At 53.5% G+C, this 18626-nt stretch overlaps 2 protein-coding genes across 3 annotated transcripts; both read left to right on the top strand.

Annotated features, from left to right (window-relative positions):
• Nucleotides 1–8320: 8320 nt before the first annotated feature.
• LOC119147778 (antigen-presenting glycoprotein CD1d-like) lies at nt 8321–10233 on the top strand. The gene is made up of 6 exons (XM_037387180.1): nt 8321–8393; nt 8703–8960; nt 9128–9409; nt 9516–9800; nt 9907–10003; nt 10173–10233. The coding sequence occupies exons 1-6, from the start codon at nt 8321–8323 to the stop codon at nt 10231–10233; spliced, it is 1056 nt and encodes a 351-aa protein (XP_037243077.1).
• Nucleotides 10234–14367: 4134 nt separating this feature from the next.
• Nucleotides 14368–17873, top strand: LOC119147784 (T-cell surface glycoprotein CD1b-3-like). 2 transcript variants are annotated; one of them, XM_037387191.1, is made up of 6 exons: nt 14368–14462; nt 15742–16002; nt 16565–16843; nt 16950–17234; nt 17362–17458; nt 17593–17733. In XM_037387191.1, exons 1-6 carry the CDS (start codon nt 14390–14392, stop codon nt 17636–17638), a joined length of 1041 nt encoding a protein of 346 aa, XP_037243088.1. In that variant the 5' UTR covers nt 14368–14389; the 3' UTR covers nt 17639–17733. The 2 variants fall into 2 exon arrangements, with proteins under 2 accessions (XP_037243088.1, XP_037243087.1); XM_037387190.1 differs by lacking the exon at nt 17362–17458 and having other exon boundaries at nt 17593–17873.
• The last annotated feature ends 753 nt before the right edge of the window (nt 17874–18626 follow it).

The raw sequence follows: 18626 nt of genomic DNA, 5'->3' as shown, positions 1-18626 counted from the left end.
GGGAACAGTCACATTTTGTGTTCATTCATCTGATTACGGAGAAAAAGTCATTTCCTATTGCCACACACCCAGCGGGGGATTAGCCAGATTAGCAGGGTCTCAGCCATCAGGCCCTCACCCACCCCCCATCAGTCTCCCCGCAGTCCTCCAAGCAGCGAGGTGACGGCATGGCCCCACCGCTGCACCCCAGCCATCGTGGTGCCACCACCCGCAGCCCCTGCCAGCTCCCCTGGCCCCACAGCCAGCGCTGCTCCCGCAGAGCCAGGAGGCAGCCAGGGGCTGAGGAAGCCCTCCTCGCCACGGGCACCGAGGAGACATCGGCACCGACAAGCCGGAGGAAAATTACGTCTACCTGGAGTCATTTATCTGGAGCTTTGTTTAAAAGGAACACGAGGCAGATGGGGACAGTGTAAGTCCACGGTGAGAAGTGAACTAGGTTAACAAACAAGACGACAATGCTGAGCTCTGTTCTCCAGGGAGCAGGTTAATATTCTTATCTAACAATATGTCCCTTTAGTGATAATACACTGGAATCAATTCAAAACCATATTAGTATAAATAAGGGGTAGCTGTTACCAGAGGTCAGTTTAAATGTCAAAGCTCTCTATTAATGTGAAGTCATTAGTATCCTCATCCCTGGATGTGTATACATAATTTGCAACTAAATTATTTGGGGGCTTTTTGCTAGACACAGCCCCGACCTGATGCTGCAGTGCTTTTACCCCCAGAGAACCAGGCGCGGGAGGCTGCGGACCTGGGTCTCATCTGAACCATTGCTAAGTACCACGGTACAGCAACTCCAGTACGTGATCATGCAAAACCTCCTTTAAAAGGCAACGGTTATCTGCAGAGAGAGTAAGGAGCGAGAGATCAGAGCTCCGCTGCATGGCACAGCCACAAGAAATTACACCGTGTCTCTCTGTCCAGAGATGGAGAATGCCACTTACAGAAACCGCAGCAAATCTGGCGGTCATCCTCCACCCATCACAACGTCTGCAGCTTCCTTCTAGAGGCAGGCAAGTTGATGATAAATAATCCATAAGCATATTAAAGTGTGTCTTTTTCCTGAGCTACAAATAAAGCTGCCTGCAGGATCTGCTTCCCCAGGAGTAAATGCCAAGGAGAAATTTAGGGAAAACAAAGGGAGCTGGTTAATTGAATGATGCTCACATCCCTCAACAGACATGATCCTACAGAAAGGGGCATGCAGTCCCAATCTGGCACTGTTTACAAACATAATGCAACTGGCATCATTTCAATATTGTCATAACAGGTGAGCACCCGTATAGCCTGTGGAGAAAATAGCATTTTTATTGACTGACAGATTGCAATACTACGTTACATTGAATACGTTCCATTAAAAATGGGGTGAGCCCTGCCTAAAATATGGCACTGCGCAAAGGTTAGCGGTACAGGGGTCATATTGTTATCAAGGTCAAGGCTACCCTGTAAAGCTTTGCTGGAGCAGCTATGTTCATCATGAATGTTAAATAAATAGATAAATACAAATTGTATCTCAAAGCCAGCTTAGCTCTGCCAGGGGAACCCCTAGAGGAGGTACAGATACACTTCTACCAGCTGAGTTGAGCTGTCTGAGGAAACAGCGTAACAAAAGCAGCATCTCTACCTGTATCTTTACCGCAGGGCGCAGCCGACATGCAATGCCAGCACAGCTGCTGCAGCAGCGCAGCTTCCACAATGCATCACCCGTGATGCAAACTGCATGCATGTGCGTGTGTACATATAGATAATGCGTATCTGTATGTACATACCCTGAATCTCAAGTCCCAGTTCCATCTGTGGCCAAGGCTTTTGGCTGCTCCTGGGGCACGCACAGAGCCCAGCAGCTCCCGACAGTGGTGACAGTCACTCCACCTGCCTTCATTCTACACTTCTGCCTTGCCTAAAACCAGATCAATGAGGTACAAAACAGATGACATGCACGTCTAAACTGGATGCTTCAGCACTGAAGCTTTTGGGGGGATTTTAATTATCTGAATAATCTGCTAATTATACATCTTGCTTTTCTCACTTTGAAGGCTTCGTGACTGGCATTTGTTTGCCCCTGACTTCTGCACTAAGCTCCCATTTCTACAGCAACCAGTGCTCAAGCACTCATCAAATATTTATCAACTGTCCTGGCTAACCAGGGAGGTCCTGGTTGATTGGAGGTTAGCAAATGTGATGCTCATCTACAAGAAGGGCTGGAAGGAGGATCTGGGGAACTACAGGCTTGTTTGTCTGACCTGGGTGCCAGGGAAGGTGATGGAGCAGATCATCCTGAGCACCATCACACAGCAGGTACAGGGCAATCAGGTGATCAGGCCCAGTAAGCATGAGCTTATGAAACACAAGTCATAAGTTATCACAGCACTCTCAAAACTAGCCGGCTGCAACAAGGCTTTTACCACCCCATCCCAGGCTAACTTCAATAAGTAACTCCCACACCTTGCCCCAGCACAGCCACCAATCCCCCACAAGGTTTCAAAAGTTCATCTACTTGCCGTGCTGTTTCTCAGTTCTCTTCAGGTCAGCCCACCCTGCTTCTTGTCTCTGCTGCATCTGAGTTCTTCCTTCTCCAGCTCTCTCCCAACCAGCCTCTCCTCATCTGGGCCCCCCGCTTCTCCTGGGGGCTCTCCTTGTCCTTCCTATATCCAAGGCACACTCTCTCCTCCCTCTACTTCTTCCAGGTCCCTCTTCCTCTAATGCTCCTCTTCATCCCCCTTAGAGCTATTTAACTGCTTAGCAGGAACCAGCCACAGCTGCACATTATCCACATCAGCCAGCCCACCGCCCCTGAAGCCAGCCCACAGCTGTGTAATATCAACGTTAATTAACCTGCCTTCATTCCTCTAGAAGTCCTCTACAATAAGTCAAAACATAAAGTCAATGAAACAAAACATAAGTCAAGCAGGTCCTGCTTGACTAACCTGATCTCCTTCTATGACACAACGAGCTGCCTAGTGGATGAGGGAAAGGCTGTGGATATTGTTCACCTGGACTTTAGTAAAGCCTTTGACTCCATTTCCCACAGCATTCCCCTAGAGAAACTGGCTGATCATGGCTTATGGATGGACATAAACTTCACTAGGTTAAAAACTGGCTGGATAGCTGGACCCAGGGAGTGGTGGTGAATGGAATTAAATTTGGTTGGCAGCTGGGCACACGTGGCGTTCCCCAGGGCTCAGTATCAGCAACAGTCCTGTTTAATATCTTTATCAGTCACATGGATGAGGGGATCAAGTGCACCCTCAGTAACTGTGTAGATGACAGCAAGCTGGGGGGGAGTGTAGATCTGCTTGAGGGTAGAAAGGCTCTGCAGAGGGGTCTGGGCAGCCTGGACCAATGAGCCAAGGCCACCTGTATGGAGTTCAGTAAGGAGAAGTGCCAGGTCCTGCACTTGGATCACAACAACCCCACGCAGCACTACAGGCTCAGGGAAGAGCGGCATTGCTGTCTGGGTCCAAATCAGTTTGCCTCACACCCAGCACCAGTTGTTGTAGCACAGACAAACTAGCAAGCTGCAATAAGGCTTATATCATTGGTCAGATTCTGCCATCCATGCTGTTTCTCCATCCTCCAGAAGCCAGACCACACTGATCCTTCTCCAGACTCCTCCCACCCCCCCCCCCGAGCTATTTAACCACTTTGCAGAACGAGCTACAGCTGCACATCATCCATGTCAATCAACCCGCTGCCTTTGAAGCAAGGCCACAGCTGCGTGTTATCAATGCTAATCAGCCTACTGCCTCCATTCCTCTACAGAGTGGCTAAAAAGCTGCCCAGTGGAAAAGGACCTGGGAGTGTTGGCTGAATATGATCCAACAGTGTGTGCAGACAGCCAAGAAGGCCAACAGCATCCTGGCTTGTGTCACAAATAACGTGGCTAGCAGGACTAGGGAAGTGATTTTCCCCCCTATACTCAGTACTGGTGAGGCTGTACCTCAAATACTGTGTTTGGTTTGGAGAGCTTCACTACAAGAGGGAAGTAGAGGTGCTGGAGCATGTCCAGAGACGGGCAACAAAAGCTGGTGAAGGGTCTAAAGAACAAGTCCTGTGAGGAGTGCCTGAGGGAACTGGGGGTGTTTAGTCTGGAGAAAAGGAGGTTGGGGGAGACCTTCTCATTCTCTACAACTACCTGAAAGGATGTTGCAGTTAGGTGGGGGTTGGTGTCTTGTCCCAAGTCTCAAGTGATAGAATGAGAGGAAATGGCCTCAAGTTGTGCTGGGGGAGGTTTAGATTGGATGTTAGGAAAAAAAAATCTTCACTGAAAGGGTTATTTAAAGGACATGTAGATGTAGCACTTAGGGACATGTTTTAGTGATGGACTTGGCAGTGCTGGGTTAATGGTTGGACTCAATGATCTTAAAGGTCTTTTCCAAACTAAACAATTCTATGAGTACAGAGGAGGCAAATAGTCTATACTGCTCTTTGATGCTAGTTTCCCCCTTGAGGTGTCTTAATCAACTGTGAAACATCCAACTTAGAATATTTAAGTTTCTGTGTTTCTTCAGCAAACTTTAACCAAGAAATATGAGGGAAGCAATTAAGTGTTCTGTACTACCAAACCCATTCAAAGTTTTGTATGTGCTAATAAGAGAAACACAGCAAGTTGTATCTGTGAAGGCTCCATCAACGCTTAGTGGAGAGAGGCAGGCAGCTCTTCGGTACGATTCCTCCCATTCTTGGGAAAAATAATTTTGAAAGTGCAAGACTTCTCAACCTATCAGTGATTTAAAGCCAATTTGACTAGTTGGACAGCGTACTTAACGTGATATAAAACCAGTTTATAGTTTGGATCACTTAAACCCCTGGGAGAAATGTCTCATTTCACAAAAAGGACAAAATAGCTTAGCATCACTGAGGACAAAGAATCAGGTTTCCATCTGTTGTTAAGCTGATGTAGCTCCAGCACCGACCAAATGGCCAAGATCTATGAATAAATCACTGTTGAGGTACAAAAGCTCTTTAAGCAGTCCTAGAGTAAACCCAGGTATTACATTGACAGTTATGGTGTCAAGGACAGACTGCTTAACAAAGGGAGGTGAGCGAGGAACTGAGGATCACGGCAAGGAAGGAATGTTGCTACATCACCAAGAACAAGCCAGGAAGTCAAATCAGCAAATTCAGAGTAAGAATCAGCACTGGAGATTAATCAGCATCAGCCAGGAGTACAGCGACAGCCCAGCCAATCTGAGGTGACAATTCTGATCCAGTCAAGCTGATGTAACAGGACCGGCTTCAGGAATTAAAAAACATAAGCCTGGCCACAGACAGAGCTGTGACATAGCTCCTGTGTAGCACAAATGGGAGCTAAGGCCAAGAGTCTCAGTTAAAAGCAATTCCCAAGAGGAGGTGGGGTTAGGATGAGGTTTATTAGTGACAGCTGTTATCACCAAGCTATCTTTCAGCTAAATTAGAAAGGCAGAAATGCACTGCAGTTCCTCAAAAAATGTAACTTTTATCCTACTATGGTGAATATGTAATAACCCCAATAAAATTTCAGCCAAATAGTCATCCAGTTCAAGCCATTGTAGCTGTACTGCTGTAAGGAATTTTATTTGGTGTTAATTGGTAAGGCTTTGCGGGTAGGGGGAGGGCTACCAGGGTGACCTCTGAGGAAGGAGATCATTAAGGGCCCAGTGCTGATGATGGCCGATTCCGGTCAGTTCACCTCCATTGAAGAAGAGGAGGTTGTAGGAGTTCTGTGACAACATATTTAGGAATAGGAAGTAAACACCCAGAATAAGCAACAGCCAGGTCAGAGCAGCAGGAGGTACTCCATGGAACAGCAGGTACACCCCAAAGGAACTGTGGCCTGTAAGACCATGCCAGAAAAGGTACTTCCCCAAAGGGGCTGTGAATGGTAAGGGGACCCATCCTGAAGCAAAAAAAACAAGCAAGAAGGAAGAATCAGCAGAAGAAAAGTTTAAGGAATCAGGAGAGGCCAAAAGAAACAACTGTGCTCTGAGCACAACCTCTCATGCTGATGCCGCTGCATCAAAGGAAACAACCGTAACCTGAGGAGAGAAGACTGGAAAGTGGGAGGAGAGGTACCAGTGACACCACAGGTACCCACACAGCCAGGTTCCTGCACCAGTCCCAACAGCTACTCAGCCACCAGTGACCTCACATGCACCTGCACAAGCCAAAGGCCTGCTAATGGCCTACCAGCTGCTCAGCAAGAAGTGGCCAACGGTCACCTTAGAGGGGCCCAAGAGGACAAATGGTCACCTCCTAGGACTGTGTGGACAAAAGTGCCCCTGCCCCTTCCCTCACTGGCCACCCCATGGCTGCACTTTGCCATCCCACCAGCCACTCTCCTCTGACCCCAGCGTTGGTGGTCCTGCCGGCAAGAGTGTGGGTACTGTAACGGCACGGCTGGGCATCCCCTGGGTGATGCTGAGTAGAGCTGCCAGGGAACTGGGACCGTTGGTGCTATTTCTGGGCCTGCCAGGACACCACAGCATCCCTACTTCTCCATGAGACAGCTCCATGGAAGGGAAGGGGTTCAGTGTCCTTGTCTCCCCATACTTAACCCAGTGTCATGGGGTATTGGAGCTCAGCCCATAGCAGCTCCATATGGGCCTTCCCCATGTCCCCACCAGAGATCAGGACAGCCAATATGGAGACATGGAGCGGGGACACTTGGTTCCAGTTATGCTTGGAGGGCTCACATGGCACCCTGTCGCATTGCAGAGGGGACATGGCCAACCTGGTTATGTTTGGAGGTTATCAGGGCACCCCAGCTCAAATTTCCTCTCAGCTATTGTTTCAGTTCTGCCTTCACCCCCAACGTGGACATCCCCTGGAAAGGAGAAGAGAAACTGCAGGGTGAGGGGAGGCCCCAGGGGACAGCCAGGCACGAGCAGTGGGTAGGAGATATTGTGGGTGTCAGGCTGGCTCTGGTCACCCCATGGTCCCTCCAGCAGCACCGGGCACTGGTGACAATGGGGACAGAGCAGGGGGGTGGCCCTCACCATTCCTGTTCCCACACCCAGGGGGCACTTGGGGAGGGGGACATGGTTCCCCATCAAAGATGGTGGGAAGAAAAGGGAAGTGCCAGGCTACAGCCCAGCCCCAGGCCCTCTCCTGGGGGAGGAACTCTCCAGCACTGTGGGGTGCAGGGAAGCAGAGGAACAGATCCCAGGACACATGGTATGGATGGAGTTCCATGGAAATAGAGAAGCTATTCATCCACTACACCCTGCTGGAATGAGCCTTGGGGTGGGGGCCATCGTCTCATCCCTATTCCAGCTTGAGAATCCTGCCTGGCCAAATGCCACAGTTCCAAGTGTCTGATGACGTCTGTGGGAAACCATCCCTTCCAGGCCCCACAGCCCATGTCTCCCCGTGGGGACCATCAGACTACAGCTGCTCCAAACCACCCGCTTCCTGCACCCTGAAAGGAGCTCCTGGAGGAGCTGCTTCCTCCAGCCCTGCCTGCACCCATCCCTGACCCCACAGCTGTGGGCCACACTGGAACTGCTCATCACCTCCTCCCTAGGAATCCCCTTCCCCAGGATCAGGACATCAGTCCTGAGGGGCCAGATATCACCAGCTCTCCTCACTCTTGGCCTCTAGAGCTGTCCATTGTCGTGGTCTTCACCTGCATGCCTGGCCCAGCTCTGCTCCTGTTGGTTTGCCACATCACGGGCTACTACTTGTGGCCCATCAGCATGGCCTGGCTGGGATGACCAGGTGATAGAGAAGCATGGGGCCAGTGCACAGCCTGGTGGCATGGGGAACTCAGGCATGTGGCCAGGCTGGGCTGTGGTAACAGGGTTTGGCTTGTTGCAAGGAAGGCAGGGAAGACAGCCATGTTGGGCAAACCTACCCAGTTAAGTAGGCAGCACAGAGCAGATGGAGGTGTCTGTGCTACGCAGTGTCTGACATGCTGGGCAAAAGTGGCAGTGAGGGACATTCCTGTCAGGGACAGTGGATGCAGCCCACTGCCAGGTGGCACCTCCACCTGTAATGGGGATAGAAAAGAGGGGTTGGGTCACCTGCAGTGCCGTGATCGTCAAGGTGCTGCTGCAGCCATGAGGGACCCCTCCTGCCGCCAGTGGGATGGCCTCACTCACACCCAAATTCCCCCAGCACTCACAGCCATATTCAGGATGCTCCAGAGCAGCCCACTCCGAGTGGGAACCTCAGGGCCCTGCCCAAAACCTCAGTGCCAGCCCCATTGGCTGCAAGGGGCACGAGCAGAACTGCCCAGCCAGAGCCACCCTGAAAAGTGTGCAGCCACGTCTGCCACAGCACCTTCGTCCTGCCCCTGCACCCACTACTGCACACTCAGGACTTTGCTGCTGGCACCATGCAGCCCCTTCGCCACGGCCTCCTTCTCCTATACCTCCTTCTCCTCTCTGGGACATGGGCAGACCTGGAGGGTAAGTGGGAGCCCTGACTCATCCACACCTGCTCCCAAGCCCCCAAGGGACCCCGTGGCTGAGGAGCTTCCTGCCACCCACTCACCTTGGGCACTTGACTCCTCACCCCTCCTTGTCCCTTGGCTCCACATCTCCCTGGCAGGGATGCAGCCACCCCAGGTGAGTGCAGGGGGTGGGAGCTGCAGCTTCTAAGGATGCAGGGTGCTTATGGGGGGCTTACAGGTCACTGCAGCCCTGAGGGCCCATCCCTCAGCCCCTCCGTTTTCCCCAGTCCTCTCCTCCCACTCCCATCTCCCCTGTCTTATTTAGGGACTTTCACTGTCCGGCTGCTCCAGACCTCCACCTTCCAAAATACCTCCTTTGTGGACACAGAGGGGCTGGGCTTCCTGGAAGACATCGAGCTTGGTTCTCTGGATAAGCACACTTGGGCCATCCGCTTCTACCAGCCCTGGGTGCGCCCAGCCCTGCGCCGCAGTGACTGGGACACCATTCAGAACATGATCAAGATCTATTTGCAGCGGTTCAGCCACCTGATCAATGAAGGTGCTATGCAGAAGGACGTGCCCTGTGAGTAGCCGGCTTTCTCTGTGCCCCCGCCCCCCCCCCAGCAGCATCTGGGAAGTGGGGAAGGACCCAGGAGTGCTGGTGCTGCATAGGATACGCTGACCACATCCACAGGACAGCAGTTCTAGCCCTTTCAGTTCATGCAACCTTTCTCTCCTCTGCCCCTCCAGACCCGTTTGTGGCCCAATGCATGGCGGGCTGCAAGCTCTACCCAAACAGGACCTCCCAGGCCTTCACCTATGTGGGTTACAACGGCCAGGACTTCCTCAGCTTCAACACAGACAATGGCACCTGGGTCCTCTCCCAAGACACTGACCTGTCACGATACGTCCTGGCCATTCTCCAGAACTACACCGCCTTCAGTGAGCTGCTGGAAGTCTTCTTCAACGATACTTGTGTCGACGACATGGAGATGTTAGTGCAGTATGGGAAGGCAGCTCTGGAGAGACAAGGTGAGACAACCCTGACCCTGGCATGGCCACCCCAAAGCCCCCTGCACACTGGGGACAAGTGGTGCCCCACTGGGGCTCCCCCCATCGTTTGACTCTCACCCACCAGTGCCACCCGTGGCCGTGGTCTTCGCCCGCACACCCAGCCCAGCCCAGCTCCTTCTGGTTTGCCGCGTCACCGGCTTTTATCCACGGCCCATCAGTGTGGCCTGGCTGCGGGATGGCCAGGAGGTGCCACCAGGCCCAGCACTCAACACCAGCGCCATCCTGCCCAACGCTGACCTCACCTACCAGCTCCGCAGCATCCTGGCTGTGACCCCCCATGATGGGCACAGCTATGCCTGCCGTGTGCGCCACAGCAGCCTGGGCAGCCGCAGCCTCCTTATCCCATGGGGTAGGTGCCACCCATGGGGACAGGGATGGGGGTCCTGAGCCACTCTGCCTCACAGGATGGAACAAAGCCAGGAAAGCTCATGGCAGCCTCTGCTCTTGTTTCTCAGGTAACTCACAGGTGGTGCTGATTGCAGGGCTTGGAGCCGGGTTGCTGGCAGCCCTGGCTGTGGCTGTCATCACGGTGCTTTGGGTGAGGAGATGCAGGTGAGACCTCTTCTTCTCCAAAGCAACACTGGGAGAGGGGGGAAGGAAATGCCCCAGGGCATTGATGCACTTTAGCAACAAAGCTCCTCCGCCGGCCCTGCCGGCTGCTGTCTGCATCCCTACAGTCTTTCCCATGGAATACCCATGAGCCGTCCCCATCTCGTTTCAGAAAGCACCGGCAGATGGCAGAATCAGAGTCCAGGAACTCCATCCTGAACAAGGAAGCTTAGCTCGGTAGGGAGCCAACAGTCCCCGGTTCCTTCCACCACCTTCACAGCGACAAAAACTCTGCCTTTTTCTGCTTTGACAAAATTCTGGGCAAAGACAAGAGTGAGATCAACTCAACATGGAGATGCAGCAGGGAAACCTGGGGGGGCTTCTGGTCCACTTCAATTTGCTAAGCAGACAAGGATGCAAGTCTGAGACCTCCTCGCTCGTTACACGCAATCACCTCTTTTTACCTCATGGCACTGCCTCACGCACCCGCTGAGGATCTTTAGGGCACCCCAATGTCCAGTGGCAGTTTCTTCCAGTTCTGGTACAATAACACATTTATCAGTAAGCGGTAAGCTGTGCCCTTCTACTGTCGCTTTCTAGTAATTTTTCCTAAAAGCTGCCTTTATTAACCATATTCCAGAAACGTGTGCATAGATAGAACTGTTCCACCCAGACTAACAGCACCTGGCCACAAACCATTTTACAAAGTGCTGAGTAACACTGAAACGCTGATGTAATCTATGGGAGCTGAAGATGTGTATAAAATGAAATTAAAATGTTCATGTTTTCACTAAGTACACGTCTTTTCTCGGGATTTGCATGGGCTTGGGGAGGTTTTTACCAGCTGCAAATGAAGCTGGAGCACCACTGAATTATTGGTGCTAATTGCATGAAACACCAAAGCAAGAAAAAAAAAAAAAGTGAGTTTGCGTATGTACAAACATGTTCTTACATATTTTGTGGAAATAAGCAACTGTGCACAAAGGGGCAAAGTGGCCCCAAACCTCCTGATTAAGGAGAAGAAAGCCAGCTCCCTTTGGAGACAGTGGAGTTCAGACAGGCACAGGAAGGGATTTAGTTTGTGCTCCCAACCAACCCCACACTTGAACGCACGGCTTCAAAAGATTTGGTTTCTCAGAACAACTTCCTGGCAAAGTTTCATCAGCCATGTGCGAGCCAACTATCAGATGAGTCAGAAGGAAACCCAGTTGGCCTGTGGCCACATCCACTATAACTCCACCAGGGTTTGCTCTCCCCTGGCCAAACCCTGTGAACCACAGCGCTGTGGGCAGAACTGAACTTCCCTGACAGCCAGTCACCAGCCACCTCTGTGGGGCTCAAGGATCTTGCTGCAGGAGGAGTGATGCTGAGTCTCTCCCAGCCCTTTGCTGAGCTAGGACAGACAGATGAAACTCAGCTGTGGGCAGGGCTGGGAGCCCACAGACTCAGCACCAACAGGGCACAGGGGGCAATTCATCTCCCAAACGGAGTGAAACACCCTGCAGCATTCACAGGATATGGCAGGATGAAGCTCATCCACTAAATCTGGAGAACAGATGCCACTGGTGGGCAAATTTGGTAAGAAAAGGTGATCAAGTGCATGACCTCCTAAGAGACACTAAAATTGCACACACCCAAACACCCAGTACCAGGGAGGTGTCTGCAAGTGTGTGTTCACAGCCCCTGAGACCCTACAATAACACACACACAAACAGACATCTCAAGAGGTCTTTTCAGACATTTCAGCCCAGCCCAGTGGGTGCTGATGCCCACACACCCAGCGCAGCACCCAGAGGCACTGCAGCCCTGCCCATACCACTCCAACCCACCCAGGTGCAGCTCTGGGCTCAAGGGGGTTACAGCCCTCACCTGAGGGGGGACTGCAAGGACCAGTATTACCTGCATGGTCTGGGAGGACCAATGATCACATGTAGTAGAACTGCAAAGTCATACAGTCACCTGGGGGGTGGACAGTGAGAATCAGTGGTCACCTGGGAGGACTGTAAGAACCAATGTCACCTGAGGGAACTGTGGGGCCCAATGGTGACCTGGGGGCAGACTCTGAGGACCAAGAGTCACATGAGGGGACTGTAGAGACCAATGGTCTGTATGGACAAACAGCCCCCAGACCTCTTTGGTCTCTTGCTGACCAAAGGAAGTAACAATATCGAGGAGGAAGACGTTATGACTTCTACAGCAACTAAGAAAATGAAAATAAAACAAGAAAAACATGAGGACAAGTACATTTAATAGAGCTGAGTGTCGCGGTTTAACCCTGGCTGACAACCCAGCCCCACGCAGCCACTTGCTCACTCCCCCTCACCCAGAGGGATGGGGAGGAGAATTAGAAAGGAATGTAAAACTCGAGGATTGAGATAAGAACAATTTAATAGGTAAAGCAAAAGCTGCATATGCAAGCAAAGCAAAACAAGGAATTCATTCACTACTTCCCATCGGCAGGCAGCTGCTCAGCCATCCCCAGGAAAGCAGGGCTCCATCATGCATAACGGTTACTCGGGAAGGCAAAAGTCGTAATGCTGAATGTCCCCCACTTCTTTCTTCTTCCCCCAGTTTATGTACTCAGCATGACATCATATGGTATGGCATATCCCTTTGGCTAGTTTGGGTCAGCTGTCCTGGCTGTGTCCCCTCCCCGTTTACCCATGCCCCTCCAGCCTTCTCTCTAGCAGGGCCCAAGAAACCAAAAAGTCCTTGACTTAGTATAAACATGACCCAGCAACAACTAAAAACATCAGTGTCCTATCAACATTGTTCTCACATCAGAGCCAAACCACCACACTGTGCTAGCTCTAAGAAGAAAACTAAATCTATCCCAGCTGAAACCAAGACAATGAGGAAGAGCTAAAGCAGAAATTCTGGTCCACTGCAAGAGTGGGAGACATCTGGAGAAAACTCAGAGAGGGCTTAACACATCATGACACCCACACAGCCAGGTTCCTGCACCAGTCCCAACAGCTACTCAGCCACCAGTGACCTCACATGCACCTGCACAAGCCAAAGGCCTGCTAATGGCCTACCAGCTGCTCAGCAAGAAGTGGCCAACGGTCACCTTAGAGGGGCCCAAGAGGACAAATGGTCACCTCCTAGGACTGTGTGGACAAAAGCGCCCCTGCCCCTTCCCTCACTGGCTACCCCATGGCTGCACTTTGCCATCCCACCAGCCACTCTCCTCTGACCCCAGCGTTGGTGGTCCTGCCGGCAAGAGTGTGGGTACTGTAACGGCACGGCTGGGCATCCCCTGGGTGATGCTGAGTAGAGCTGCCAGGGAACTGGGACCGTTGGTGCTATTTCTGGGCCTGCCAGGACACCACAGCATCCCTACTTCTCCATGAGACAGCTCCATGGAAGGGAAGGGGTTCAGTGTTTGGAAGGTACCAGATCACACACCCCCAAACTTCCCCTCAGCTGTTGTTTCAGTTCTGCCTTCACCCCCAACGTGGACATCCCCTGGAAAGGAGAAGAGAAACTGCAGGGTGAGGGGAGGCCCCAGGGGACAGCCAGGCACGAGCAGTGGGTAGGAGATATTGTGGGTGTCAGGCTGGCTCTGGTCACCCCATGGTCCCTCCAGCAGCACCGGGCACTGGTGACAATGGGGACAGAGCAGGGGGGGTGGCCCTCACCATTCCTGTTCCCACACCCAGGGGGCACTTGGGGAGGGGGACATGGTTCCCCATCAAGATGGTGGGAAGAAAGGGAAGTGCCAGGCTACAGCCCAGCCCCAGGCCCTCTCCTGGGGGCATTTATGGGTGAGCTGGAACTCTCCAGCACTGTTCCTGCAGCCATGGCCCGATGGGACCTGCTTATCACCCCCTCTCTGGGAAGCCCCGTCCCCAGGGTTAGGCAGGTGGTGCAGGAGGAACCTGAGCTGGAGGTGCTGTGGAGGATCCAAAGTAGCCTTTCTCCCTGTGCAAGGTCTGTAAGGACATCAGCCATCTTTCTCCAGTCAGGGCTGAAACTCAAAAGCCATCATCACGTCAATCAGAGCTGATGCATGCCATAAGAAAATGGATAGGGGCAAGGTACCATCAGTGGGGAGAGGGAGCAGGTAGACCCAGCTCGGGTCCTTGAGCACCCATTTTCTCCTAGTTTAATCTCCTGGGCCTCCCTTTACCTGCCTCTCCTCCTGGCCAGGCTCTCTCCAGCCCTAGCCTGTCATGGCACTTCATGCTCAAGACCTTATTTCAGCTTTCCTCCATCCCACGTGCCCCCAGCTCAGGACCTCTGGGTCCCTCCCCAACACATCTGCACCAGTCCCATTGGTGGAGAGCCACCGTCACGACTGCTGGGCTGGGCTGAAGCGTGGGACGCTTGAGGTTCCTCCTCCCCCACAGTCACTGCTGCTTCTGCTTCAGCCTTGCCACATGCACCATGCAGCCCCCTCATCTCCTCCTCTTCCTCTTTCTCCCTCTCCTCCTCCCTGGGATGCAGGGAGACCCAGAGGGTAAGTGGGAGCCCTGATGCACCCCAGCCTCTCCCCCCCATTAGAGGACCCCACAGGTTCCTCAGGGGAGAAACAGCCAGGCCACTGTCACCTGCTGGGAGCCGGGCGGGGGGGGGGGGGGGGGGGGGGAGGAGGGGCGGGTGATGTGTGATCCCTAGCATCAAAGGGTCACCCCTCACCACACAGCACCCAAAGGTGTCCTGCCCTGCTCACCCTCTCTGTTCCTGCCTCCAGCTTGGGGCTTCATGCCCCACCAGCTCCAGCACAGGGGCTCGCGTACCCAAGCATAAGTGAGGCCAGGGGACCCCAGCCAGGCCCGGGGTGTTGGGGTTCCCCCAAAGGTTCCTTCCTGCTGCAGGGAGCCCATGGGTGCCAGGGGTGTCTGAGCCCCACGTGGTACTGTAGGCCCCTTCCAGCAGCTCCTTGTTCGTTGAGGAGCTGCACCTGTGAGAGTGTGTTTCGGGTGCTGCCGTCACACAGAACATTTCACCCCAACCCCATAAGACTTCACATTTCCGGGGGGGGGGGGAGTAGGGGGGGCAGGGTTGGGCAGAAGCAGATAACATAGGAACACAGGACTGATCTCTGGGCTGCGCTACTCTGCTGCCTCTGGCTGGGTCCAGTCTCCTTGAGCTCCTGATGCCCAGGAGCCCTCAAACCTGGATGAAATGCCCTTTCCCCTCCTCCAGCCTCCACATCCTCTGTGCCCACGTGCAGGTCTCTAGCAGATTCAGGTCCTGGCGTGGGTGCTTCTTCTGGGGGAAGCATCACCCCAAACGAGCACTGAGGTGCCCCCCCCGCTGCTCTGCACGGCCAGACAGCAGGTGCTGGGCAGGAAGGAGGCAGTGAGGGGATGAGGTGCCTGAACTACTGTAAGGGAGATAAACATCTGGAAAGTAAAATGGAGAAGGAAAAAGAGCAGCAGAGGGAGAGGAAATTCAAACAGCAAAGCAACCCTGAGCGGGCTGAAGGGCACAGAATCAGAGAACAGTTTGAGTTGGAAGGGACCTTTAAAGGTCAACTAGTCCAACACCCTCGCAATGGGCAGGGACATCTTCAACTAGATCAGGTTGCTCAGAGCCCCATCCGACCTGACCTTGAATGTTTCCAAGGATGGGGCATCTACCACATCTTTGGGCAACCTGTGCCAGTGTTTCACCACCCACACTGTAAAAAATTACTGCCTTATATGTAATTTGAATCCCATTTCCCCTCCAGTACCCTCCCACCCCCATATCATCTTTCCTGCAGCCTTTCCCACCTCAATCCTCTTTCCCAGCGCAGACACAAGTTTTCCAGCTGCTCCAGACCAGCTCCTTCACCAACATCAGCTCTGCTGAGGTGTCCGGGGTGGCCTTCCTGGGGGACGTGCCCATCTATACACTGGATCCTGCCAACTGGAGCATCCATTTCTACTGGCCCTGGGCCAGCCAGGCTGCAGCTGAAGGTGATGCAGGGAAGATCAAATCCCACTCCAAACTCTTTCTGCGCAGTATGGTCCGATTCGTGCATGAAACAGCCCAGCAGGCGCAACTGGACTGTAAGTACAGGGATGACCCCAGCCAGAGCTTCAGCCCTTTTCCCAGGATTCTGGTTGTGCCCTCCTCCCCACTGGGGTGGCCTTTGCGGGGTCTCAGAGGGTGCAACAGCTCCTGAATGGGTATTGGGAAACGCTGCAGCTGCCAGGGCACACGGCGAGCAGGGGGGCGGGGGTAACACACTAAAAACACCCCTCAAGACTCCTGACATCTGCCACAGGAGACCCCCTCTGCACACCGGGGACCTGCCACTACATTTACTGGGACTGCAGGACCCACATAGCACAAATCAAGGAAAGAGAAAGTCTGGGGCAAATATTTTGGGGGACAACATTCTGTTTGAGCCAGCCTGTGCTAACTGGCCCCATATTCACTCCAGCCTTTCAGGGGGACTAAGGGCTTGCAGGGTGTCCCAGGGCTTCCTGAAGCATGGCCCCATGTCCTGCTTCCCACTGCACCTTGCTGCCCATTGCACGCCTGCATGTGTCTCCAGCCACACCCGACCTCATGCCACACATGTTCCACACAGTCATGGGACCTCTCCACTGGCTCTGCTCTTGGCAGATCCATTTGTGGTCCAGGTCCGTGGGGGCTGTGTGCTGTACCCCAATAGGACAAGCTGGAGCTTCATGGATGTCGGGGAGAGCGGCAGAGACCTTATAACTTTCGAGATGGAGAGGCAGCGCTGGAAGCCCCAGCAGTCATCCCTGCTAGCAGAGTTGGTCAGCAAGTCCCTCACCAACAAGGCCATCATAGGGCTCCTGGAGCACATCCTCTCCATTTCCTGCCAGAGCCATATCCTCAGCTTGTGCAGGTATGGGAGAGCTGATCTGGAGAGACAAGGTGAGACAACCCTGACCCTGGCATGGCCACCCCAAAGCCCCCTGCACACTGGGGACAAGTGGTGCCCCACTGGGGCTCCCCCCATCGTTTGACTCTCACCCACCAGTGCCACCCGTGGCCGTGGTCTTCGCCCGCACACCCAGCCCAGCCCAGCTCCTTCTGGTTTGCCGCGTCACCGGCTTTTATCCACGGCCCATCAGTGTGGCCTGGCTGCGGGATGGCCAGGAGGTGCCACCAGGCCCAGCACTCAACACCAGCGCCATCCTGCCCAACGCTGACCTCACCTACCAGCTCCACAGCATCCTGGCTGTGACCCCCCATGATGGGCACAGCTATGCCTGCCGTGTGCGCCACAGCAGCCTGGGCAGCCGCAGCCTCCTTATCCCATGGGGTAGGTGCCACCCATGGGGACAGGGACAGGGCACAGGGTGCAGGTAACAGCCACTGGCCCTGCAAGGGGTAGCTCCTGCCTGGTGCTGCCACACTCACAGAGCTGCCCTGTTCTCTCCCTGTCCCAGTAAATCACAGCGCAGCTCCAACTGTTGGCATTGCCATCGTAGTGCTGGTTCTTGTGGCCACAGCCTCTGCTGTGGGGTTTTGGTGGTGGAAGCGCAGGTGAGGTCTCCCTCCCACCAACAGTTCTGAGCTTTATGGGCAGATGGGTCAGGCCCAGGGGTCGCAGCAGCAGCAGCTCTGCAAAGATGAACTCCCCAGCCCCTAGTGTGGCTCATGGCAGCCCCCCGTTACAGGAAAGGTAACGAAGCCACATGGGAGACCCAGGAATCCATCATTTGAGGCCTGGCTGCCCACACAGCAACAAGATCCATCGCTGCCAAGTCTCCCTGCTCATCTCATGTCCCATCCTGGACCTATCAGCACCAACAAGGGTTTACTCTGGAAAACCACTACATTAAATAGCTACAAACTTTCCCAGCTGCATGTGGCTCTCACCTTCCTTCCTCATCACGAGGTCCTCCCAGGAAACACCCCAATGCACTGCAAAGACCCCATATAGTGTCCAAGAAGACTATCCCTTTTCCTGGGCACTGGCCAATCTCTCCTGGTGTGTCAGGAGAAGCAATTCCTTCGCCAACCTCTCCCACGTGTCAGCATGTCTGTGGCCAGGGTCTGTCCCTGGCAGAAGGGCAGTGACAGCCTGGAACAGACCAGCATGGGGCTGCTGAGTGGGATGAAGGATGGAGCACGCCACAAACCAGGGAGAAATGGAGGGATCTGGGCTGTTTTGCTGGGGAGAGAAGGGAAAGGAAGGACCCAAGTGACACCTCTGATCCCCTGACATGGGGAGGTGTTTCAAGTGGGTGTGAAGTCACTCTGGCTCCAGTGCTGACCTCACTCTTGGGATTGTTTTGGGTCAGGATCTCCTCCACTCCTGACTCCTGACCCTGCAAAAGCTGGAGGGGTTGGGGACAGTCACCCTCCCAATATATCTGGCAGCCATAAAAGAGCTACACTGAGGTTCTGGGAGGACTGTGTCTTTGAGAAACATGCTCCCAAGAAGGGTGGTGTGGTGGGTTGACCTTGGCTAGCTACCAAGTGCCCACCAAGCCACTCCATCTCTCCCCCTCCTCAAATGGACAAGGGGGAGAAAAGACAACAAAAGACTCGTGGGTTGAGGTAAGGACAGGGAGGTCACCCAGCTTGGGGAAATCATCTATCGCCAATCAAAATCAGAATAGGATAATAAGAAATAAGAACAAATGTTAAAAACACCTTCCCCCCACCCCTCCCTTCTTCCCAAGCTTAACTTCATTTTGACTTCTAT

This window comes from Falco rusticolus, chromosome 4 (genome assembly GCF_015220075.1).
Source record: "Falco rusticolus isolate bFalRus1 chromosome 4, bFalRus1.pri, whole genome shotgun sequence".
Classification (NCBI taxonomy): domain Eukaryota; kingdom Metazoa; phylum Chordata; class Aves; order Falconiformes; family Falconidae; genus Falco; species Falco rusticolus.
Note: the sequence above shows the minus strand (reverse complement) of the source record. Positions and strands in the feature narration are given on the sequence as shown.